This window comes from Pristis pectinata, chromosome 8 (genome assembly GCF_009764475.1).
Source record: "Pristis pectinata isolate sPriPec2 chromosome 8, sPriPec2.1.pri, whole genome shotgun sequence".
NCBI lineage: Eukaryota > Metazoa > Chordata > Chondrichthyes > Rhinopristiformes > Pristidae > Pristis > Pristis pectinata.
In genome coordinates, this window is record NC_067412.1 from 66901874 (window position 1) to 66929279 (window position 27406).

Below are 27406 nucleotides of genomic sequence, written 5' to 3' on the forward strand. Positions count from 1 at the left end.
TGTACTGAGAAAGTGTTCCTTTGCTGAAAATGCCATCTTTTGGCTGAAATATTAAACTGAAGTTCCTTATGCTTTTTCAGAAGGACTTTTAAACACCTCAGACACAGTTTGGAAAAAGGAGTTTTTTTTACAGTGCCTGGCCAATACTGATCTCTCAACAAACATCATTAAAAACAAATTACCTGGTCATTTTCAGTTTGTTGTTTGAGGGAGTTTGCAGTGTGGCCACATTTCACACGTTGCAATACTGACCACACTGCAAATATATTTGATTGGCTGTAAAGAACTTTAGATGTCTTCAGGTGAATAAAGACTGAATATAAGTGCAAGTATGTTCTTTACTGATTGTGTGAACTATTTAAGGATTTGCCCCCTTTGTGTTAACATCTGAAAGGATTCATGGTTACTAAATATTATATTGGTCAGAGATAATATAATTAACTGGCTAGATTGTACAACTCTCCCTCAAATACATTAGTACACTGCCAAAACTCCTGAGGACCACCCATTGCAAAGCTTTTAAAAAACAGCCATCGTTCTCTTCTGAAAATGAAAAATATAAAAAAATACATTAAAAAAAACAGTAAGTATAGAACTTATATTTAGCAATAGAATCTATCGATTTCATCCATTCCTTTGCATGGCTTTGAGTGAATTGTGCAGCAATCACATGTTCCAATACTGACTGCAACAAATTCATACAAGGTTTCCTGTTTAGGAGCTTGTGCTAATTTGTTTTTTGTATTTAGGGATGAACCAAAGGATGCTTGTAAGAACATAAAGCATAGAATACAGAACAGTACAGCACAGCAACAGGTCTCTCAGCCGATAACGTCTGTGCCGACCTTGATGCCAAATTAAACTAAATCTATCTGCCTGCACATGATCCATATCCCTCCATTCCCTGCACGTTCATGTGCATGTTTAAATGTCTCTTAAATGCCACCATCATGTCTGCTTTCTTCACCATCCCTGGCAGTGTGTTCCAAGCACCCGCCACTCTCTGTGTAAAAAAACTTACCCCACACATCTCCTTTAAACTTTCCCCCTCTCACCCTAAAGTTATGCCTTCGAGTATTTGACATTTTTATCCCGGGAAAAAGAATGACTATCTACTCTATCTATGCGTCTCCAAATTTTATAAACCTCCATCAGGTCTCCCCTCAGCCTTCAATGCGCCACAGAAAACAATCCAAGTTTGTCCAACCTCTCCTTATATCTCATACCCTCTAATCCAGGCAGCATCCTGGTAAACCTCTTCTGCACCCTCTCCAAAGCCTGCACATCCTTCCTGTGATGTGGCAACCAGAATTGCACACAATACTCCAAATGCGGCTTAACCATTCAGGAGAAGGGACAGTTAGCATCTAGCAAGTACCTTATCAAAATGATTTACAGCAATAAATATGAAAGCAGACTATTCTATTTTTTAAAAATATCTGTTTGTTGGTACAATTGAAGGAAGAACACTACAAATGCAATCTATTTATAGCTATATATATGTTACTTTATTTAGTACTTGCATCTTAATTCAACAGGACTGGACAGACTAGATTCGGGAAGGATGTTCCCAATGGCCATAGAGTTCAGGGCTGGGTGTCACAGTCAAAGCACAATATGTAAGTCATTTGAGACCGTGTCGCAGAGAAATTTCCTCTCCCAGAGTGGTGAACCTGTGGAAATCTCTACCACAGAAAACAGCTGAAGCCCAAGCATTAAACATATTCAAGAAGGAGTTAGATATTTTTCGAAGGGCTTAAGGGATCAAGGGATAAGGGAAGAAACCTGAAAAGGGGTATTGAATTTGTTTATATTGAATGACACAGCAACTCAAAGGGCTGAATGGCCTATTCCTGCTCCTATTTTCCTATGTTTCTAATTATGCAAAATTAACATTTACCTGTACTCGGAAGCTTCATCTGTTTTACTGTCTTCATAATCCCAAATCACCTCTACTGCAGCAATGTAATAGTATTTAGATTGCGAACTGAATGTTCGTAGGATGTGCCTTGGAACCTCTTCTGGGCATAGCTCACTTTTAGAGAATTCTCTGAAATTGATACCTTTGTAGTTGGATTTATCACCAGCTCCACTGTAGGCTTCTTCTTCATAGTCATCATAATCAAGCAACATTTCCTCATCCTGTATAGAATTGAATTCAGCCTCGGTAGTTGAGTTCTTGTCAAATGATGTTTGATTAGGTCTTATTTCTTCAGACTCCATAAACTCTGCCACTGTTTCATTTTCCCAGAATTTCATTCCCCCTGTTTCATTGCTAAACACCTGTTCAAATTTATTTGCTTTGAGAGGGTTGATGTCCATGGTAACCCCATCCACCAGCTTCTGGCTTTCATTGGATTTCAGTTTGTTTGATAAATCATCTTCCTTGTTATGAGTCTGATTTGCATACAGCAAATCTAGTTTTCCTTTAATACCAGCAGAGGTCAGGTTAGATTTCAGAAGGTCATATAATGTTATCTCTCTCATTCTGTTTGACCGAATAAGGTTATCTGTGCTGAATTTTGCTTTAACTAACTCATCAATATCCTCATTTCTACTGTGTTTATTACCACTGCTGAGCTGGGAGAATAAAGAGTTATTGCGTATCTTTTCAGATTCTATTATGATTTGATTTTTGCTCATTTCAGGTGTATCATAGAAGTCCTTTCTAATTGTTTGATTCAGATCATCATGGTATTTGGAAAAATGTTTGTCGATCCCATCATTTAGAAAGTGAATTTCTTTCTTTACCTTCCTTAATTGTCCCCCTAAGGTATGATGTTGCCCTTGCCTGCAATGGGACCACACTGGATCTATCCCAGTCATATTTTGTTTATCATCAGTACCATTCATTTTTTCCTCCATATCAATTGCTTCGTAAAAGTCTGTTAGATTTTTGCTGTGTTCCTTGAATCCACGTGGTTTGAAAACAAATCTTCTTATTTCATCTTTAAGTATGCTTCCACGTGCCAGGTCAGGATCATCTTCTTTTGAATCAACATCTATAAGAAAGTCTTCGAAGTTATCTGGATCATTGTCACAGTTACGAACACTGTATTTTGCCCTCATGCCCTGAATTTGGTAATGACGATTGAGAGGTTCCAGGATCCACAAACCTAAAGATTGGGAGGTTAATAACAAGACAACTTGGTAAAATGATAAACATGTAAAGAAAATTAAAATTAACTTAAAATTAACTGATCTCAGTGTAACCAAGGAGACACAAGAGACTGCTGATGAGCCAATTTCAATTTTAGAAGTGTTTTAGCTGGAGATTCACTTCTTTGCATTCAACAATACAGAAATTAAGCCAGGTACATGGATTATTGCAGTGGCATGTCAACATTATTTATCTAAATACTCCATAACCAATGCCAGTGGTAAATCTTTAGCAACAGAAACTTGCATTTACATAGCAGTTTCCATATAGAAATGCATTTTAAGGCCCTCCCCAGGAATTTAAGTAGACCATACTAAGCTAGAAGTATTAGAGGTGGTCACCAAATGTTTAATCAATGACATGAGTTTAAGGATGGCCTTAAAGAGATCAAATGAAAGTGGGAAAATTTAAGGAAACAAATACCAGATCATGAGGCAGTGAAGATATATACAGCAGGCTTATTCTGTCTGGAAAATGCCAAGATTATATGAAGCTCCAGTTAAACGTACAGTTTATTATTAGTTGCTCAGACAAGGATATTGGAACTTTTATTAGATTATGTGAAAGTCTATTTGCAGACTGACATTCCAATATAATTTAGCAATAATCATTCTGTACTTCCAGTAACTAGGAGTGCCAAATTCAATTGATGAATTGATACAATTAAATCTGATTGTTAAAAAATTCCCCACTGAGCAAAAATAAGGTTGCTGAAAAAAAATGAAATCTAAAGAATACTTACTATTTAATGTTGTAGAATAAAAACAATTACCTTTTTTTAAGATTTGTGCAGCAAGTAATAATGTAGAAAGAGTCCATGAGAGTACTTGTATGTAAACCAATTTACTAACAGAAATATTATGTAAAGAGGGGGTTGTGGATGATCACCTGTGATAACTCTGGTTGAGAACGTGGCAGAACCCACCATTTGTGCTAATTTTCAATTGAAGCTGGAATTTGTGAGGTCATTGATAAAGTTCAGGTCAATGAGTCGTCATCACTGGGTTCTGAGGAAACATTAATTCTGTCTCCACAGATAAGCCTGACCTAGTGATTATCCTAGCATTTTCTATTTTTATTGATGACTTGGCTTTTAAAGAGCAAACTTATAATTATGTGCCATCAGGGAAGAGTTTGTACATAGCCAATGCTGGGCTTTCCAGTGCTAGAAGTTCTCACGTAGTTGACTCAGGGTGTGGTATGTTAGTTGCCAGATAGCCCCATTGGTTAAGGTGGTCTAACTGCACTCCAAAGAAAGGCCTTTTTGTGTGACACTTTTGATTTCCATATTTGGCTCTCTTCAGTGGTCATTGCTGAATTTTCTGGCTATGTGTGTGATAGATGAATCCTGGAGGTACAACCAAAATGATAATTGTGCTGGCTGCTTTCTACACAATCGACTTTGTTTTGCTGTCCCTATGAACTCCAGTGGAGCACTAGAGGACATAACTGCCTGGATCACAACCACAGTGATCCATGGGGGCTCCCTGTCCCATTTTCCTCTAAAAGTAGAACTAAAATTTCCATTACTCACCAATGTTATCCATGTCCATATGGATTGTTTCACTGGAAAATGGGAAGAGAGTTAACACATCTTCATACACCCCATCATATTTAAATGTTTGTCCATGGAAGTAGATTGAAAGGAACTTCTCTTGGGCACCAAGTATTACATGCCAAAAAATCACTTCATTCAAGCAAAAATTCAACTTGGGGACATTTTCAAATACAAACCCATTAATACCTGCAAAATAGCAAGATACACACAGATCAATATCTTAAGGATAGCACATACATACATTTGAATAGTATAGGATAACACAAAAATCATTATGTCAAGAGTACGTATGTTAATATAAGAAATAGAAGCAAGGATTTGCAATTTGGCCCCTTAAGCTTGCTCCAGCATTCAGCAAGATAATAGTTGATCTTTACCTCATTGCCAATTTCCTTCAATAACCCCACATCTCTTGATTCCATCAATATCTAATATTCTATAGATCTCTGTCTTGAATACACTCAGTGGCTAAGGCCCTCTTGGGTGGAGATTTCCAAAGAGTACCTAGCCTCTGGGTGAAGAAATTTCCTCTCATCTTGGTCTTGAATAGACAACCCCTCACTCTGAGACTGTGACCTCTTGTTCTAGAAATACCAGCCTGGGCAAACATATATCCCACATCTGCCCAGGTATATGGTCTTACTGCATGATAAAATTCACAGACACACATCCATAAAGATGGATGAAAGTGTCGAATTTTATAATACAAATAATAACAGAAAATGCTGGAGAGGGAAGTTTGGATCTGTGCAGAAAAGTCATTGACATTTTGAGTCTGATATCAGTGGTGGGTAAATTGCTGGATGGGATTCTGAGGGACAGGATCTACCAATATTTGGAGAGACAGTCCGATTCAGGACAGTCAGCATGGCTTTGTGTGTGGGAAGTCATGTCTGACAAATCTCTTGGAGTTCTTCAAGGAGGTAACCAAGAAGGTAGGTGAGGGTAGGGCAGTGGATATTGTCTATATGGACTTTAGCAAGGCCTTTGACAAAGTCCTTCATGGCAGCTAGTCTGGAAGATTAGATTGCATGGGATCCAGGGGGAGGTAGGTGGTTGGATTCATAATTGGCTCAGTGGTAGGAAGCAGAGGGTGATGGCCGAGGGTTGTTTCTCAGACTGGAGGCCTGTGTCTAGTAGTGTGCCACAGGGGTTAGTGCTGGGACCTTTGTTGTTTGTAATTTATATAAACAATTTGGATGTGAATGTACAAGGCATGGTTAGTAAGTTTGCGGATGATACTAAAATAGCTGGTGTTGTAGACAGTGTAGGTTATGAAAAATACAGGGGGATGTTGATCAGCTGGGGATGTGGGCTGAGGACTGGCAAATGGCTTTCAATCCAGATAAATGTGAGGTATTGCATGTTGGGAGATCAAACCAGGGTAGGACTTATGCAGTGAATGGTTATGGAACATAGGGACCTTGGAGTGCAAGTGCAACTGGCATCTCAGGTTGATAGGGTGGTGAAGAAGGCGTTTGGCATGCTGGTTTCATCAGTTGGGGCACTGAGTTGGGAAGTTATGTTGCAGTTATATAAGACGTTGGTGAGGCCTCACATGGAGTATTCTGCACAGTTTTGGTCACCTCATTATAGGAAAGATGTTATTCAACTAGAAAGAGTGCAGAAAAGATTTACCAGGATGTTGCCTGAATTGAGGGCCTGAGTTACAAGGAGAGGTTGCATAGACTAGGACTTTATTTCCTGCAATGTATGCGATTGAGGAGTGACCTGATACAGGTATATAAGATCATTAATATGAAGGCACATAGTCTTTTCCCAGCGAGGGGGTGCTAAAACAAGAGGACATAGATTTAAGATCAGAGGCAAGAAATTTAAAAAGGACATTAATGGCAGCTTACTCACGCAAAGGTTGGTGCGTATTTGGAATGAGCTTCCAGAAATAGTGGTTGAGGTGGGCACATTAGCAACATTTAAAAGCCATCTGGATAAGTACATGGATAGGAGAGGTTTAAAGGGCTATGGGCCAAACGCAGGCAGATGGGACTAGCTTGCTGGGCAACACAGTCGGCAGGGACAAGTTGGGCCGAAGGGCCTGTTTCCATGCTGTAAGACTCTATGACTATTTTAGTTTTATGAACAATCAAACTTAGTCAAGCTGACTTGCTGAGCATTTCCAGAATATTCTGTTTTTATTTCAACTTTTCAGCATTTGCAGTATTTTGGTTTTATACCAAAAATATTAGATTTTATGCCTAATCTACATAACAAAAAAGGGCATATAGTCTTTGACCTCATGTTTCGTCTCATGTGTGCTCATTCCATTCAATTTGGATCAAACATCTCTGATGTTCATTAAGTGAAACATTTCTCTCTCTACTCATGCCAAGCATTTCCATCATCTTCTGTTTTCATTTTAGACTTCCAACATCCATCGCATTTAAGATTGTACAAGTTAATCTGTTGACATCAGTTAAAATGTCTGGTCCAGCGACTAAATAAAGGTACCTATAAACTAGACCCTAAGTACCATTCTATTGTTAATTGGGACCTTTTTAAGCTGGGAGCTGGTTTGTTGCTTTACTCAGTTGTGCCAAATTACTGCTGACATTTAAGTCAAATACAAGCTTCCTATATTTCTTGTAAGCATATATTAAATGGGGTTTGGTTGGAAGGCGGTTGTTACTTAAATGTTACAATCACTTACTGTGCATTAAGTTGGAAGCATAGAATTCAGGATCATCTGGGTTCACTTGCAAAGGGTCTTCACAGTATTTCTCAATATTTTCATTTATGTACCAACTTTTATTCTCGTCGAACACGGAGAAGTAAAGATATTTGGCTTTGTCAATCTTGACCTGTGAAGCAGGTAAAAATAAAAGAAGGATATTTGGGGCCAATTTTGTCATAGATAAGATACACTACCTTGCTTTTCATGTGACTTGATAGCTTGAAGTTCTAAAGTACAGAGTGAGTCACTTGTGCTGTGTAAAACTACACTCTCTAAGGAGAATTGCATTACAATTCCATTGATTGCTTCAACATTACAGTTACTGTAAAGCTATAACAAACATTTTATTACACTGCAGTCCAATGACACATATATTTTATTTTTGTCCCAATGGATGTTCAAATGTTTTTCTCATTGCAAAAACACATCACATTTAGTTGAAGCACTAAAGTCCATAGTAAGTATTGTCCACATTAGGTTCATTGGGAAAGGGTGCAATGTAGAGCTAGGATTTTAAATTGTGCTTTATGGAAAGAGGACAAAAGTACAGGGGACAAGGAAACGCTTGGTCTGAGGTCCAATGAAAGAGCGAGTTCTGATAACTCTGGTATAATAAATCTTGATTTCATCACCATCGGGAGGAGACGTAGGAGAAAAGGGTGTGCTTTGATATGAGAAAAGAGAAGGCTGAAGAAAATGAATTAGTTTTATTAAGAAAAAAAAACAATGAAAAATATAAATAAAGAAAAATTTGCTTAACTTTGAAAATTGGTTTCAAAGTAAAATGTCTTAAGGAATTGTCTGATGGGCTGAAATTGGACCAAGTAATAAAAACAGCTTTTCCAACCAACACTCCTGCTGATTCTGCAGACCATAACCATGTACTGTTTCAACTCCTACTAATTTAATCCTTTGTTTAATTACCCATGTTTAATCATGCTCTTCAAAGTAACAAATAAATTCCAGAATATCTATCCAAACTAATATTTTAGGTTGTACCTGAGCCTTCCTGGTCAGATGTTTTATCAGTCCATGTTGCAGCCTGTTAAGTCACTGCTAGATTTTCCAGTTGTATATCAGAATAAAAACTATGAGGCTACATTTCTGTATAGCCAAGACATCATTGATTCATGCACCAAAGCATTTAAGAGGATGGGCTTTATGCTAAACATCTTCAAGACCAAGGTCATCTATCAACCTGTCTCTGCTGCACTATACTTACCTCCATCGATAAAGGTTAATGGTGAGACATTGGAAACCATGGACCAGTTCATATCTTAGGAGGCACCTCTTAGCAAAGATAGGCATTGATGGTGAAATTCATTGCCACTTTGAATGCACAGGCTTTGCTGGATTGAGGATAAAGATATTTGAAAGTCAAGTCCTCAGACCTGGCATGAAACTCATTGTCTGCCAGGCATCAGTAATCCCAGCTCCCTCTATGTTTCTGAGATCTGGACTATCTACAACAGGCATCTCAAGACACTGAAAAATGCTACCAATGCTGTGTTGACAAATACTCCCAATTCGTTACAAGGATAAAGGAAACAAAGTCAGCATCCTCTTCCCAGCACTGAAGTTCTTGTTACACTTAGTCAGCTATGCTGGCTAACAACATCGCTCACATGCCCAACATCTGACTTCCAGAACAGACACTATTCCGAGTTTGGTTCTAGGAGCTGATAACCAGGTGGACAGAGAAAAAGATTCAAGTGTAGTGACTCACTGTCCGAGCAAGCGAACTGGCTCGGCGGTCGGGTCACGCGTTGTCGGAGCGGCAAGGCCCAAGGTGGCGTTGGGCCTTCGTCTTCCCCGAGCGACGGGGAGAACCCGGTGCAGGAAAAGTTTGATGACGTAGTGCATACGTCATTTCTGTTTTCGGTGGGCGGGAACCGTTCCTCTTTAAAGGCCAGCGCAAGGCGGGAAAATAAATCAGTTTTTGTTCTGCATCCCACCGACTAGTGTCTTGCTTTCACATCGCGGTAGCAGCTGCTACACAAGGACGTGTTCACACTTACTTGAAGAAGTGCAACACCCCAACTGATTCCTGGGAATCTCTGGTCCATGACGTTCTATGTGGAGGAGGGCTATTTAGGGTAGTGTTAAGAAACTTGAGGCAATGCATTGGGAGCACAACGAAGCCCCATGTAAACAGCAGAAGGACTGCATCACCTCACAAACTACCCACCTACCTGTCAGCCCCTCCTGCCCCATTTGTGGAAGAGTCTGAGGTCACCACATTGGCCTCATTAGCCACTTCAAAACCAGAGTGGAAGCAAGTCATCCTTGATCCAGAGGGGCTATCCATGAAGAAGTAGGACTTTTCCGATACTTCAAAATCATATTTATATGCAAGACTCTAATCTTTAATTGTTGCTGACTTTCTATTTTTCTTCCTCCATTTTTAAATGCACCATCTCTTTAAAGCATACACAGTTCCATCCGTACTAATGCCTTTTGATACCACATCAATGCCATTTATTATTCATCCATGTGCCTTGACAGTTCCTACTGGAAAGCTGCTTGATGTTAATTATGTGAACCAATTGTCATCAGATAATCTCCACAGGAATAAATGTTCAGCAGTGATCAATAGATAGAGATACTCAGTATTTCTACCTTTTGTAAATAGGTTGTATGAAGATCTGGTGCCTCAGCTGCTCAGAGGATCAGGAACTAGCCTTCCTTGGACTGACCTCACCTCCTTGATCAGACATAAGGCACTTGTTATGCCACTGCCAACACTTACTGCCCATCTCTGTTCCACCCTCCTGTTTGTTATCAGTGAAATTTCAAATGCAATAGATACAAAATAAAACAAATAAGCCTGTTTCTCAGTGACAACAATACAAACAGCATCTCTCCATTGTTTCCTTAATTATTGAAGCTACATATTGGATAATATCATCAAAGACTGCAAACAGCAGGTTGGTAATTGCTAATTATTAATAATGAGTTTCTCCTCACCGGTCTTGCATGGGAATCAAGCATGTTTTTTGCACAGATCAGTAGAGGTCCCATGAGCCCTGAGGCTATATCACGATCCCTGTCCACATTGCTGAAGTAAAATCGGGTCAGGCAGCCCAAATCAGAGCTGGTGGGTCCATCACTTTTGGCCACAGTCCAGAAATAAGTAACTGTTTTATTGGGTTGAACGGCATGATTTCTTACATTGAGACCTGAAGAGATAATCCAAACAAAGATTATATAACTCACAGAATATGACTGAGGGCACCTAAGATGTCTAACACTATTCATTCTATTTGTGAAATCCAACTGCCAATAATTATTCATTGTAGTAAGATTTAATCCACAATATTCAACTCTTCAGAGAAACAAGAAATGGAAGCAATAGTAGGCCATTCAGATCCTTCACTTGGTTCCCAATTCAAAGAGATTATAGCTAATCTTCTACTTCAGTGCCACTTTCCGGGAACAACTCCATATCTTATCATTCCCTTAATATCTAAAACATGTTGATCTTTACTTTGAATACATTCAGTGACTGTGCCTCCACAACCTTCATTGGTAGAGAATTCCCAAGAGTCACCGGTGAAAAAATTTCTCCTCATTTCAGTCCTGAATGGCTGAGCCCTTACTTTAAGATTACCTCTTATCTCTGGACAACCCAATGAGGGGACACATCACCTCTGCATCTACCCTGTCAAGTCCAACAAGAATTTTGTACCTTCCAATGAGATCACCTCTCATTCTTCTAAACTCAAGAGAATATTGTCCCAGACTACAGAGAGAGTAAAAGCGTAACCAATTTCTCTAATACAATTATTTACCTTTACTAATTTCTTCCAGGTCCTCTAAACCTGCTGTTCACCAATATTTCAGGGAGTTTTTAAAATCTTCATATGTTAAGGTAGACATAAAATATTTGTTTAATTTCTCTGCCATTTCCTGGTTCCCCAATATATTTTTTTCTGCTTTTGAGAGAGATCTATGGTAACTTTTTTTTTCCTTTTTACATATTTATAGGAGCTTTTACTGTCTGTTTTTATGCTTCTTGCTAGATTACTCTTGTTTTCTGTTTTCTCTTTCTTCATCAATATCTTGGTCCTCCTTTGCTCAATTCTGAAATTTTCTCAATCCCAAGACTTACTGTTCCTCTTGACAACACTATAACATTTTTCTTTGAACTAGCTATAATATCTTTTGTAAGGCACAGATTTTCTGTTGTGTTATTCTGCCTTAAAGGGATGTTAGTTGTAATATACTCATGTTCATTAAATGTTAGCCACTGCTTGGCTAGCGTCTTTTAAAGCAGTTTCCCAAACTACAATAGCCAATTTACATTTCATATTTTTGTAGTTTTGTTTCGATCCACAGTCCTAGTTATGGATTAAACTGAATCACTTTCAATCTTAATATAAAGCTCTTTCTTATTATGATCACTCTTACATAAAGGCTCCTTAACAACATGATTATTAATTAATCCTTTCTTATTGCACAAGACATGATTCTAAATAGTTTGTTTCCTGGTGGGTTCCTTAATGTACTGATCTAGAAAACCACTCCATGAACTTGTCTGTCATATTATCACTATTAATTTGCCTATACATAGATTAAAGTCACAATGATTACTGTGTTACCCTTACCATGGGTTACTCTCATTTCCCAATTTATTTAATACTCTACAAGATCAATATTGTTTAGTTGTCTTTTGACAAATTGTAGCAATGTTTTCGGCCATGTGAGGATTCTTAGCTCAAACTACATCAATTCTATTTGATTTTCTGAACTAAGATCCCTCCTCTCTACAGCTTTCTTTCATTCGTTAATATCATGGCTACCTCACCTCTTTTTCCATTTTTGCCTATCTCTGGAATATTTAATTCCCAACTTGCAATCAAGTCTTTATAATGGCTCTTAGATTATATCCATTTATTTCCACTCCTGTCATTCATTTGAGAATGTTAAGAATGCTGCATGCATTCATATAAAAATCCTTCAGTTTAATCTTTTTTTACCAGTCTTCTGTCATCTTACCCTAACTGGAGGTACACTCATGTTTGTATGCTCTGCCTCTTCCTGACACATTTTGCTTATTATTCCCCATTTCCCTAACTTGTATTATGCCTTATCTTTTCACTTTAACTTTCCAAATGTTTTCTCACCTGAACCTTTCCCCTTCTATTTATTTTACAGCCATATCGACAATCCTAGTTATTATAATTGCTAGGACACTTGTCCGCAGCCCAACTCAAGTGAAGCCTATTCGAACCATGGAACCATGAAATCTTGGAACCATGTATGGAACTGTTGAAGGGAGAAGCAAGAAAGACAGTTTGAGTATAAATAAAGCAGAATTAAGAGGAAGTGTATATCCCAGAGTATATTATGCAATATTTTAAATTTTCAGAGGGCACAATCTGCATGTGTAAAAATAGGTCCACCATTAGGTGGCACAATCTTTATTCTTTACCCTTTGGCTTGAAAATAATGCCGAGACTAATCTGCATTTCACAATCATCACCAGGGACAGTCCTGTTGTGTGTGAACAATAACAAAGGAAATTATACCCTCAAAGAAGGCTATTTTCATCAATAAGAGTTTAGATGGGTTCTTCTCTCACTTGAGCAATGTTTCTTAGTTAATGAGGCTTTTTGTGTCACAGTGTGTTCCCACGCTGAGGTAGAGGGAAGAGCAAAAATAATGTTTTTGTCAATGCATTGACTCTGCAAGTCAGATTAGTTCCTTGTTAACCATGTGTGATTCTGTGGATAATCTCTATAAATGAACATGACAGTCAATGGCTGACTCCTCTTCAATAATGCATAGTCATAGAACGTACTTAATGAAATAGAGTTTTCATAAACACTAATAGAGCAAGCCAAATTACAGTTAGAGGGCAGGAGGGAATTTTTATTTATTTGTTACTAGCTGGACCAGCATATCTTGCCCATCCCTAAATACATCTGAACCATATGGTTGGCTGGGCCATTTCAGAAGGACATTAAGAATCAATTTACTGTACACTGCTATGGCTTTAGGATGGTTTGTAGGCCAAACCAGGTAAAGATGGCAGATTTCCTTTCCTTTTCACAATAACCTGATCATTTCATGGTTACCATTATTAGTGCAAGCTTTTTATTCCTACTTTATTTAACTATTTCAATTTCAATTGCATAGTTGCTACAGTAGGGTTCAACTTCAAAGCATCAGCTCCAGGTCTCTGGATTCTAGTTCAGACACATAATCACTGTGCACCCATATTCCCGGTGACTCGTTTTGCTGCCTGGCTTCCTGCCCCATGTATGACTGACCAGTTACCAGACAATTGTACATGATTTGGTTTAGAATCCTTATAATTCTTACCTGACATGCTGTTTCTTCCCGTGTCACTTTTATATGTATTTGAAGGTTTTTGGTAATTTGCCACTCTGTGTTTGACCAAGTTGGGGAGCAAATATATCGTTTTACAACACTTACAGATTCATGGAAAACGAGCTTATTACTGATCAAAGAGAACCTGGAATTAGTGCAGTACTCTTTGAGTAAGATTGCTTTGATTGGAACACTCTAGTCTTTTCCTTCTTACCTCCAGCTATCTTTATTTCTGTCAGTCCATGTGGAATAATATTATATGGTCTGCTGGCAAGATTCTTAAAGATGATCTGCATACAAGAAAATAGATCCTCATTTAAGGATGAAAAAGTATCAATTATTTTTAACCAAAATGAAGATCTGTGGGAAATGAGAGTTGTGTGTTTGGCAACAGGTTCCTACAGCATGGAGCAAAATGCTGGAAGCTTCTGAAGATTAGAGGTCGGACTAAGGATTCAAATCCTAACTAATGTATTGGTTGGGATACCCCCAATTCTCCTTGCTAACATGCAGTTTGGTGGGGAAGATGCTAAATTCAGATGTGTGGATAGACCCAGTGTTAGTGGAATCTCTGCCTTGGAGATTATGGGCTAAGAACCTGTTCACAATTCCACAAGTACGACGTGTCCAATTGAAAACTGGTTTAACCCAATGGAGCAACTTTATGCACATTACTGGGTGACTTAGTGCCCTGGGAACTTTGTTTCTTCATTTTTTGGGGGAATTTCCATTCATAGAGTCATAGAGTTGTATAGCACGGAAACGGGCCCTTTGGTCCATCATGTCCATGCTGGCCTTATTGCCCATCTACGTTAATCCCAATCCACATTAGATCCATTTCCTTTTATGCTTTACTTAACATAACCCCCCCAACTGACATCAAAAGAAGTGCAACATGCAAAACCAACTTGCAGTTGAGTTTTCAGCCTCAATGCTGTAGTATATGTAAACACAATAAAACTCCAACAATCTGGCACCCAAGAGACTTTGGTGGACTATTCAATATCACTCCTATTAATACCTTGATACTCCTTTAGTTCACTTTTTTAATTAGATGGTGCACAGTAATATAACAAATTTTCCAGTGAATCCAATGAGGTTAAAAGGATAGCAACAAACTGATCTCTGGTATGTTTAAATAGAGTGTGGGAAATGGGGCCAAATCAGAGGGAATTGATGGGCATGTTAGAGGGAAAAAAGCAGGGGAATAGAATTAATGGGATTGCTCTGGGAGCTGGCATGAACCCATTGAGATGAATGGCCTCCTATGTCATAAGAAATGACATAAAATGTAAATACACGAAATATAGTAAAATGCTAATTATCTGATTGTTTGGAAATCTCTTTGGTTAATAGTCTCCCTCACCTGGGACTGTCTCCCATGTTCCCTTTAAGCTCACTGGTGTGCTGGTTTTAGTGTTCCCTTTAAACTCACCATGGTCCTGGTACCCACATTCCCTTTGAACCCACTGTGGCCCCAGTTCACACACCCCCTTTAAGCTCACAGGATTCCTGCTTTTAGTGCTCTCATTAAATCACTTAGGACTGAGATGAGGAGAAATTCCTTCGGTTAGAGAGTGGTTAATGTGAAATTCTCTCCCACAGCAGGCTATGGAGGACAAGTCCCTGAATGTGTTTTAAATTGTCAGAGGAGTGTTGTTTGTATTATAATATATTCCTTTAAGAGCTGGCTGCAAAGATTGTACCTGCTGGGTTCCATGCTGACAATTGTGGGAACAAGCAATACATCAGTGGAATAAATGGGTCTTTTTGGAGTGGCAGGCAATGACTCATAGCAAAAGCAGGGATCAGTGCTTGGGATCTATTAGTCATAAATAAATCAATGATTTGGATGAGGGAATCAAATGTTTCTCAGTTTGCCAATAACCCAAAACTGAATGCAATTGTGATTTGTGAGGAGGCTGCAATGAGGCTGCAAGGTGATTTAAACAAGTTGAGTAAGTGGGAAAATACATGAAAGAGGCAGAATTAAATGGATAAATGTGAATTTATCCACTTTGGTAGGAAGAAACAGAAAATCAGTGTATTACTTAAATGGTGATATATTGGGAAATGTTGATATACAAAAGGACTCAGGTGTCTCTGTACATCAGTCACCGAAAGCAAACATGTAAATACAACAAGCAGTAAAGAAGGCAAATAGTCCATTGGCCTTCATTGTAAGAGGTTTTGAGTACAGAAACAGGGATGTCTTACTACAAATATACAGAGCCCCCTTAGTGAGAACATATCTGGAGTGTTTGCCATAGCGGAGATTGAGATGATTGGACTGGAGCTTAGAAGAACAGTAGGATCCTGGGAGGATGTTTCTCCTGGCTGAGGAGGTGGCGGTGGATGGTGGCTGTCTATAACCAGGGGTTACGGTCTCAGGATATGGAGTAATGCATCTAGGACTGAGATGAGAAGAAATTCATTCAGTTAGAGAGTGGTGAATGTGAAATTCTCTCCCACAGCAGGCTATGAAGGCCAAATCACTGAACGTGTTTAAGAAGACAGGTAGATATCTAGATATAGAAGGCATCAAGGAATATGGAGAGAGAACAGGAAAATACTATTGAGATAGAGGATTAACCATAATTACATTGAATAATAGAACTGGCTTGAAGGGCCAAGTGGCCTCTTCCTGTGTCTGTTTTTCTATGTTTCTACTCAGAGGAAAACCCAGGAACACTGTTCTGTTAACCTTGTAAATGAAGTTCTCGTTCAGCTTGCAACTTTCTCAAAAAGTGTCATGGTGACCCACAATGCTGTTTCAATGTCAAGAAAACAGCAAAGAGCATTTATTCACTCATGTGTCTGAAGCATCTTGTTAGGACTAAATGGGAGTTATATGGCAATATCAGAATGTGATGTAGCAAGAATATAAAGTAGCAAACAATCTGCTGGTGGAACTCAAAGCATCAAGCAGCATTTGTGGGGGAAAAGCAATTGCCGAAATTTTGAGTTGAATTCCTGCATCAGGACTAATTTTAATTCCTCCCCCCTCCCCCCCCCCCCCAACACATGCTCTTCAACCCACTAAGTTCCTCCAACAAATTGTTTGTTGTTCTAAATTCCAGCATCTGCAGTCTCTTGTGTCTACCAAGAATATAATTTCGAGTAACAGCCATCTGGTCTGATAAATCATTTGACATTTCAAACTATTACTGTCAGAATAAATTTACATCTGGAAGAAAACATTGCAGATAGACTCATGCAGACAAAGGATTTTTCCTGAGAAGAATGACCTTGAGTAACTCCTTAAAAAATAAGATTCTAATGCAAATTAAAAAATATTCCTTTTCCATTCATACTTGATAGGCACCCAAGATGGGCACTCTATGCCATTCCCATTCCACTACCAGTAAAATCTTTCCAAATATATAGGACCATTCTACCTTAAAGCGATCTCCAACTTCTCCACGTAGAACTGGGCCTAGAATCCCTTTTGATGACCGTGAATCTGCTTTATGTTTTACAACTGTGAAGGTATGGTCAGTATACTCGACATAAACAGCCTTTTTATACTCCTTCCCTATGCGGTGTGGCCCCTTTTCCAGATACTTTGCTCTTAAATTTCTGGAAGTAAAAAGAAACATGGAAATATATAGAAGCTAGTTTCAGCATCAAGCTGTTCCTTCACTCACAAACAACTTCCTTATATTTAAATTCATTTTGTTTAATGGTTTGTCTGTGGTACATTTTATTCAATAGCATTCTTTGCTCAGTGGCAGAGATCAAATGTGGTTGGCTATTCCTTTTCTCTGTCAACCTGCTCAATGTCAGACTTCTCAGATAGAGACAAAAGTAACCTATAGGAATGAGGGCTTACATTCATTTCATCTCCCCCCATATGGAGTAATAATTATCATTTTCTCAATATCTCTTCTTTCCTAGTTGCTTCGTCATTAATTCATGTGTTAACAATGATAATGATTGGTATATTACATTGATGTACTTATTGAATAAGCTGATAGGAAGCATCAGCTGCTTCCCATTTCCTCACAATGGGGTTACTTCTCTGGTTACCAGTATCCTCTGACCACTGATGCTCCAGTCTGAACAACCTGTATATCTGACCCACAAGCACTGACACACTTCCTGCAAAAGAAACTATTGCTGAGAATAATGTTCTAGAAGTTGTAGTCCTCTGGCTTCAGCTCCAATAGTAATACTCCCTCAGAGAATGTCACATCACTATGCACTTCAGACACAGCAATGAATATATGAAGACAAGAAGGACTATACCTGCTCACATCATCTGGAATGGTTGGAGCATAATCCCAATCACACTCCTCAGCAGCAATGTAATAAATCCATTCCATTGACCTACTTTTGGTAACAGTTGTCCGTAACATGTATTTAATTGACAGCTTAAAGTCCTGTTCTTTTCCTTCCTCATCATCATATGTTTCATTGGAATCATCCTCTATCTTTTCTGTTTCCATCGTTCTTTGAATGGACATATTGTCATCTTCACAGATTCCTTCTATATTAAAGTAGGCTTTCATCCCAGCTGTTGCAAGAGAGGGGTAGAAAAGATGGAAATTGTAAATATTTCACATATCTCTTGTTTGGCAAGCAAAACCTTCTCTCATCCCTATTAAGCAAACCTCATTTGATGCATATCCGTAACACAGGACCCCTGTGCCATATGAATGCCCAAAAACCATTATTAACCTTTGCGAGGTAACATAAAAATCAATTAACCCGACTTGTTCAGTTGTACACAAGGGTCATACAAAGTCTTGTTAAACAATTACATTCAAAAAATTCTAAGGTCAAACCTCAGTGTTTGTTCTTAAAAGAGTTGGCATCAGACTTGGTCCTGGAAAATTTTGGAAAATAAAACTAAGCTCAATACCATGCCTAAATCCCTGCTGAAAGCACAGGGCTGATCTGAGGCTTGACACAAATGTTGCTCCTCAAATTCTTTGCATGCTCTCACCACCTAAAAATTGTTCATCTGTTCTCACTAGGTAAAGAAGCTGCAGGTCAGATTTTCCAAGAAGAATTTAGTTTTCTCACATTGAAACTTTATTATGCTCACTAAAGAGGAATCTAAGTGTTGTGGACTAGAAGATTTTTGACCAATAACAGGACATAATTATGCAGTCTGATACCAGATATATTTGTTCTTGGATATAACTACTAGACATGCAATATAGTAGCTCTGTACTTCACTTTCAAAATTCAGTCCATTAACTTGACCGGAACGCTGAATTTCAGAAGTGAAACATAAAGCCCAGGGATTTCTAGATAGCAAGTGAACGGTCCTGATCCAGGAATTTATTTCCCCATTACCTCCTTTTGTACTGTCCTGTTATACCCTTTTAGTAAAGGGTTAAAGACAGAGAAGCAAACCCTCTACTCTATCTTTTATGTCACAATCCTTGCCTCAAAAGAATGTTTCTATTTCCCAAATTGTCTAACTTAATGATGCTTGAGTGAAATTACCAGTAAGAGTTCCTGAGTTTGTCTTATTTATTCATTTCCTGGCATCTGAATATCATCGACAAGGCCCACATTTATTGTCCACCCTTAATTGTCCTTGAGAAGGTTGTAATGAACCACCATCTTGAATTGTTGTGGTTGTTCTGGTGAAGGCACTCCCATAGCACTGTTGGGGAGGGAGTTCCTGGATTTAGATCCAGTGGTGATGGAGTAACAGCGTTTCTGGATCAGGATGATGTGCAGGGTATCAATTAAGCAAAGTGCTTTGTCCTGGATGGTGTTGAGCTTCTTGGGAGTTGGTGGAGCTGCACTCATCCAGGTAGGTGGAGAATATTCCATCCCACCCCTGTCTTGTGCCTTGTAGATTGTGGAAAAGCCATGAATGAGTCACTCACTGCAAGATAGGCAGCCTCTGCCCTTCTCTTATAGACACAGTGATATATGGTTAGTCCTGTTGAGTTTCTGGTCAGAGGTGACCCAGAGGATACTTATAGTGGGTGCTTAGCTGTGGAAATGCCAAAGAAAAGTGGCTGGGCTCTCTCTTTTGGAAATGGTACTTCCATGGTCAAACAGCATCTGCCACTTATCAGCCTATGGCTGAGTGCTATCTAGCTCTTGCAGCAAATGGATATGGGTTGCTTCCTTTACTGAGGTGGGCTTTAGAGAATGGGCCTTAGAAATATCTAGATTTATTCTGATTTTTATCAACTTGGTTTGACAATCAACATTATTATCATGACCAGGATTTATTCTGATTCTACTCCAATTAGCATAGATAGATTAGTGAGAACAAGCTGAAGTGGGTTTATCCCTCACTCACCACCTCCCATGGACCCAATCTGATAGCTATACCCTTAGGACTCAGCCAGTTCAATCAGTGATAGTGCTACCAAACAACATTTGGTGATGGACATTGAAGTCCCTCCACATAAAGTACACTCTGTTCCCCTGCTACTTTCAGTGCATTTTCCCACATGCTGCAGCACTGATTCATTAGCTTCAGGAATATGATAGCTGGTTGACAGGAAGGGGTTTCCTAGCCATCTTTGATCTCATGCCATGAGATTTCAAGGGAACTGGAGTCGATGTTGAGGACTCCCACAGCTACTTCTTTATGCATATATACCATTGTACTGCCAGTATGCCTGTAAGATCTTTCATTATTTTAAATGCCATTTGACTTGCTCCAAACCTAGAGGGACAGTGCGCAATTACATAGTCAAGATACTTTTTCATGATGGAGAGTTATAATCTTGACAATTCCTTATATGTGTTAAAGGGGTTCTGATGGTGAGGTTCCTTCCCTTTCAGACCAGACATTACACATATTGGCACTGACGTCATGGATGATCTTGCTGTTACTCTTACCTTGTTGATGGTTTGGATTTTGACAGCTCAATAACCACTTATTCTCATAACTGGGAACCATCTCAGCTGTTGCAAATGCAGTTGGAGCCAGTTCAACCGAGACAACTCTGTGGTCATGCAGGAGAAGGCCATATCCATCAAAATAAATGGAGTACTGGTCTGGTGTGGAGCCCATAGCTATTAAATGCCAACTGACATGTTTGTTTTTGCAAATATTCAGATCTGAAAATCAGTGATAACATTTGAAGGCATGAATTGGACAGATTATAATATCAAGATTTAACCATTAGAATTGCTAAAGAAGATCAGAATTACCTCTGATTTGATGCTGAAAGTTTGAAGGCTGAGATTCAAGTGAAGCCAAGTCAAATTGCGCTGAACATGAGATGAAATTTCAAAGTTTTCCAACCATAAACAGTAACCATGTTACAAAGCTAAACATTTACTAAATGTTCCCTATCTTTCCCAGTTTACAATCTATATCTTGTGTAAATTATTTCAGAAATGCTGAACAATGATACAAAAGATGGGTAAAAGTGTCATGCCTTTCTGAACAAAACTGGTGCCAGAGTCCTAGAGAGACTTTGGGGATCCAGAGTCTGCAGAACAAGCAGGGTATCCTTTTGGTACAGTGGAATGCAGTCAATGACTGTTAGAAGGATGCAGGCTGATAGATTATGAAGTTTATCAATATTACACTGATAAAAGTTGGACACTGCTACTCTGGAGCTCCAAATTCCAGCTGTAACCCCCTCTTAAGCTCACACAACTGAACTGTTTTTAAAATAGCATGAAGACATTTCTAATGGTACTGTTTAAAAGCTTCACCAACTACCCAGATATTAGTTGGCTGATTTCTCAGTTGTTACAAAACTAGACATTTTTAGTGATACAGGAGACTGCAGATGTTGGAATCTGGAGCAAAAAACGAGCTGCTGGAGGAAATCAGCAGGTCAGGCAGCATCTGTAGAGGGAAATGCACAATCAATGTTTTGGGTCAAGACCCTTCATCTGGACAAAAGACACTTCTGGGTCCTTCCTTGGTTATTTTATTTCAAGGTCACAGGGAGTAGTGTGGCAGCTGCTGTGTTCAAGGCTAAAAACATAGCAGCTACTCTAAGGATGCGCCAATTGGACTTTCTTGACCAATATTGACTAGGACAATCTCCATGCTACATAGATCAGGATAAGTTATTTACTTATTTGGGAACTGGGCATCACTAAGAAGGCCAGCATTTATTGACCATCCCTTATTGCCCCAGTGAAGGCCATGGTGAGTCATTTTCCTGAACCAATACCTCCCTTCTTGTAAAGGAACTTCCACAATGTTATTGGGGAGGGAGTTTCCGTATGTAGATCAGTGATGATGAAAGAACAGCAATATATTTTCAAATGAGGGTGATGTGTGACTTGGAGGGGAACTTGCAGCTGGTGGTGTTCCCATGCACTGCTGCCCTTGCTTTACGTGGTGATAGAGGTTGCAGGTTTGGGAGATACTATAGGAGAAACCAAGGTGAATATCTGCAGTGTGGCTTCAGGAAGAGGAAGACGAGGAGGATGAGAAGGACATTCTGGAGAAAACCATATCCATCCAGTATTTTCAGGGAGAAATTCTCTAAGTGAATCTCAGTGACAACAAATATCTAAGAGTGCTGCATTTCTCTATGTGCACCATTTACTGCAGCCACAACTTCAACTTCAGAGAAGGGCAAGGACGGCATTACCAGTGGCTATGAAGGTGACTGTGGCTGTGACTTTTAAAGCAGTTGGCTCTCTCCAGGCTGCTAATGGAGATATTTGTAACATTTTGCCTTCCTTTCCAATGCACACCTGGCTGGCCTTCTACTTCTCATCTTTCATAAACATAAACTCATCTGAAACTCTACTGCTGGTATTTTAACTTGTATCCATCAACCCACCCCCTTGCTAACTTATATTAGTTCTTGGTAAAGCAATGTCTCAATTTTAAAATTCCTTTCCTTGTTTTCAAACCCTCCATAGCTTCATCCCTCTTTAACTCTGTAATCCCCTCCAGTCCTTCAAATCAGCAAGATCTCCATGTTCCTCCATTTTGCATCATTGAGACTTCCCAATCTTCACCATTGGTGGCTATGGACTCTAAATCCTCTCACTGAATCTCCCTGACTCACTACTTTCTCTTCATAATTAAAACAGCCAATTCACAATAACATTCTGGTGACTGTGTGCCACAACACTACCAAGGTCAATATCTTTCTCCAAAGCTAAAGTGTCCAAATCGCAGTGCACTGGTAATATTCTGGCCAAAGATCTGTACAAACAAATGACAAATCACTCATCACTTTTGTGCTCCAACACCCTTGCGATAAGTTGCTTATTTCCATTGGACTTTGTTTACTTTATTGTGTTTGACTCTAATCTCACAAATTAATAAAATTCTGCCATCATCAGTGGCTGATGGAAGGTGTTTTTACCAACCTGGTAAGGAACCATTAATGTAGCCATTGATTGTGTACATCAGCCCTTTAGTCTTCTGAGTGCCAGGGATCCTATATTTAATTCTATCTGTTTCAAGGTACATACTTTTACTTTCATCAATGGTCGAGAACAAAAGCACAAACTCTTGTCGATTAATCTGCTTTCCAAGTTGATCTAGCGTTCCTGAAGAGACAATAATTTTTAAATGTTTCTTTTCAAATTAAAAATACTTTAAGTTTTAAAGAGAAAAAGAATCATTTACATAAGTGAGATATATTCATCTAAAAATTGCTTTAAGTAGCAGTTTAATACACTTTAATATCTGCAGACTATAAATCCAGAAATCACTTCAGTTTTGTCACTCAATAGAGGATCTGAAGCTGTCACACCCTGATAAAAGAAGTGATTTTGTTGAAGAAATTTTATCTAGTAATATTTCATAATGAATAGTACTGCTCTGCACTGTAATGCATAACTCAAAACAGCACAAGATAATAGCAAAACAGTTTATAATGTGAATATTGTCCCTGCTTATTAGTCACACTCACCTTGCTTACACACAAGGACTGCTCCAATTAAACCTGAGTTGAAATCCCTCACAGGGTCCACACGTGAAGAGTAGGCATAGGTGAGACAGCTAGAATCATCATTCATTGGGCCAAGATTCCAATTTATATCCCAGACGTAGATGTATTCATCATTGGGTGCCACAATGTCATCTTTCTTTTCATATGTGGAAGTATGGTCATTATATGATGCTCCTTAAGACAGAATTTTTTTTAATTAGTAGCAGTACAAAGAAAGGTTTGGGGAAATGAAAAGCAAAGGAATTGCAATAATCTGTGCTGATACTCAGCAAAATGTCCAAACCATCAAAATGTTGAATATCATTTTAAATTTGAAATACTTGCACCATGAATAATGGGGTGAGAAATATTCCTGAATATTGTGAGCTTATTAAATAGATAAATGTAATCATTGAATCAGAGTCATACAGCACAGAAACAGCCCCTTGGCCCATTACATCTATGCCAACCATCAAGTATCTATTTATATTAATTCCATTTATGAGCACTTAGTCTATAACTTTCTGTGCCTTGGTGATTCAGCTGCCTGTTTGGATACTTCTTAAATGTTGAGAGAATACTAGCTTCCACCATTCCCTCAGGCAGTGCTTTTCAAATTCCAACTAACCTCTGAATTAAAAAAAATCCCTCAATCTCCACTAAACCTCCTTTTCTTACCCTAAGCCCTTGCCATCTAGTTTTGGATATCTCTACTATGTGGAAATGTTTCCTACTATCTACCTTATCCATGTCTCATCCTCATAATTCTGTCAACCTCCATCATGTCCTCCCTCATCCTCCTTCACTCCAAGGGAAACAAACCCAGCCTATCCATTCTCTCCTCATAAACTGAAATACACCATTCCAGGCAACATCCTGATGAATCTCCTCTGCACCATATCCAGTGTAATCACATCCTTCCTATAATGTGGTGACCAGGACTGTAACACAGTACTCCAGCTGCGACCAAACACAACGTTTCATAAAGTTCTACCATAACCTCCCTGCTCTTATATTCCAGGGCCCGGTTATTGAAGGCAAGTATCCTGTATGCCTTCCTCACCATCTTATTTACCTGTGGTGCACCTGCAGGGATCCTTGGACTTGTACACTGAGGTCCTTCTATGTCTTTATACTTGCAAGTGGCCTACCATTCATTGTATATGGCCTTTAATGAAGTAATCCTCATTCAGGTCAATTTGGTTTCAATCTTGATCTGAATATAAGTGCAGTTTCCATCACTGTGGCAACAACAGGTTTAACTGCATTGAACTTAATTGCCATTTATTCCTGTGGGACTGGGGAGAGGTAAATATTTAGCTCCAGTATTTTAGCAGTACAGCATTGTGGTGCAATAATGATTGTTTTTTTTTGCTTATCTAGAAGTGTTAGTGTATTTATGTTCCCTAACTGTTTAAGGAAGAGTGTCAATCTGTGTTCTTTTATATTGCAGTAAGAACGGAAGTGATTGTTTATGTATCGTCAAGTCATTTAATCTGAAAGCAGGCAGTGTAGTGATGAATAGTTATGACATTATTCCTGGAATACCGTAACACCTGCTCAGTCCCTGGGATATTCATTTGCTTTAGTCAGTCCATCAACATTGTACTTAGGCTTCATAAATTTCACAACATTGATCTCCTTTCCGTCTCACACTGTTCATGTGTCTTTACTCTACTGAGCTACGTATGGACAAACAATGGTTCTTGGATACTAACACTGTTAAGGGATTAAGTTTCAATGATTTAATATATTACTGCAGAGCATAAAGGTTTCTCCATGCTTGTTCCTTCACATATAGAGTCATCCAGTGTGGAAGCAGATCCTTTGGCTTTTTGTGTCCATGCTGGCCATATCTACACTAATCCCATTATCTAGCACTCAGCCCTCAACTCTATGCAATGTCATTTCAAGTGGTCGTTAAATACTCTTGAATTTGTGTGAGTGTATGCCTTCACCATATCCTCAGGCAGTGTGTTCCAAATTTCAACCAGCCCCTGGGAGAAAAAATTCTTACTCTTGTCCCCTCTAAATTTCTTACACCTTACCTTAAACCTACGTCCTCTGATTATTGACACCTCTGCTGAGGGGAAAAATTCTCATTAACTATGTTATTTATGTTATTTATGTTCCTTATTACTTAATCTGGAAAAATAACAGTTAATGCCCAATGCATCACAGACACCAGCCTCCCCTCCTTGGACTCTGTCTTTACCTCTCGCTGTCTTGGTGAAGCAGCCAGCATAATCAAAGACCCCACCCACTCGGGTCATTCTCTCTTCTCTCCTCTTCCATCAGGTAGAAGATACAGGAGCCTGAGGGCACGTACCACCAGACTTAAGGACAGCTTCTACTCCACTGTGATAAGACTATTGAACGGTTCTCTTATACGATGCGATGGACTATGACCTCACGATCTACCTTGTTGTGACCTTGCACCTTATTGCACTGCACTTTCTCTGTAGTTGTGACACTTTACTCTGTAGTTATTGTTTTTACCTGTACTACATCAATGCACTGTACTAACTCAATGTAACTGCACTGTGTGATGAATTGACCTGTACGATTGGTATGCAAGACAAGTTTTTCACTGTACCTCGGCACAAGTGACAATAATAAACCAATAACAATACTAATACCAATACCAATGACAACTCAGACACTCATAACCATATTCTTGCAATATATGGTGAACCTTGTGCTTGTCATCATTTATACACTGCATATCCAACCCAACCCTTGTAGAATGGAAAATATCCAACCCAACCCTTGTAGAATGGAAAATGGAAACAAAATATTGGGATGTTTCCTTGGTTCCTTGTAGAGAAATTACGCACAGTTTTAGATATGTATATTTTTGTTGTCAAATTGAATAAGTTACTTTAAATTATTTATGCAGTCATCACATTGAAAAGTTACTTCTCAACATAAGCCTAGTGCAGGTTCAGAGGACCGTGGTCTCAAAACCCACTCCAGAACATGAACACAATCATTTTCTCACTATAGGTGCGGGTGCTTTGTTTTGTTGGATGGAACTTTACGGTGTAGTCCCCATGTCTCTTCTACACTTGGTGCGAATGAAGGCCAATTATCTCAAAGCATAACACATAACTAAAATTGGACTCACCTTCCGACATCTTCCAATAGGAAATCCCAAATGGATGAATGCTGTAAGGCCGTGATGCTAGATTCTTAAAGTGGATTATAACTTTGTCATTAATTTCTGCTCGAATTGTGGGACCAAGAATCCCTAGAAAGACAATAATATGAGAACCACTTGCTTGTATTATAACAAAACACTAAGAAGTACTATAATAATAGTAAGAATTTGATTAAACTCCACACATTTACTGAAGTCTGAGGAGAACACCTGCATTGCTTTGATTTGCTTTGTCTGGTCACTAGATTACATCCAATATCCTTTATGAACCCAAGTCAAAACAGCACACAGAAAGGACCCAGGTAGTACCCTGTTGTACCACTTAGTCCCTCTAAGAAAACCCTTTAATATGCCAAGTATTTATCTGTGAGCTTCAACTAAAGAAGCTAATGTCAGATATACCCTTGGTATTGTGAGGATTGTGCAAGAAAGGAGCCATCACAGATCTCAAAGAATCAAGATATCAGAAAACTAGAAAAGTAAACAATGCAAAATTAGAAATGGTGTGAAATACATTCCATATACCTAAGATAACTGATTTTGTTTCACAACTCAGATCTATTGCAATAGAACATGCCAGATATTCTCATTGATTTTTCTGCCTGAAAACTTTTCTTTGGAACATGGTGTTGTGAGAAAGGTTCTTTTGGTATCT

General features: G+C 38.8%; 1 protein-coding gene across 1 annotated transcript in view; it reads right to left on the reverse strand.

Moving 5' to 3' along the window:
- The window catches only part of f8 (coagulation factor VIII, procoagulant component), a 49695-nt gene that overhangs the window by 17898 nt on the left and 4391 nt on the right, over positions 1-27406 (reverse strand). Inside the window, exons 3-13 of the mRNA XM_052021690.1 lie at positions 26719-26841; positions 23574-23786; positions 23026-23208; positions 20569-20790; positions 17995-18262; positions 17145-17325; positions 13961-14036; positions 10378-10589; positions 7387-7537; positions 4695-4904; positions 1901-3116 (exon numbers count right to left, since the gene is read on the reverse strand). Of these exons, the coding sequence (XP_051877650.1) occupies positions 1901-3116; positions 4695-4904; positions 7387-7537; positions 10378-10589; positions 13961-14036; positions 17145-17325; positions 17995-18262; positions 20569-20790; positions 23026-23208; positions 23574-23786; positions 26719-26841 (3055 nt within the window). The remainder of the gene's footprint in view (positions 1-1900; positions 3117-4694; positions 4905-7386; positions 7538-10377; positions 10590-13960; positions 14037-17144; positions 17326-17994; positions 18263-20568; positions 20791-23025; positions 23209-23573; positions 23787-26718; positions 26842-27406) is intronic.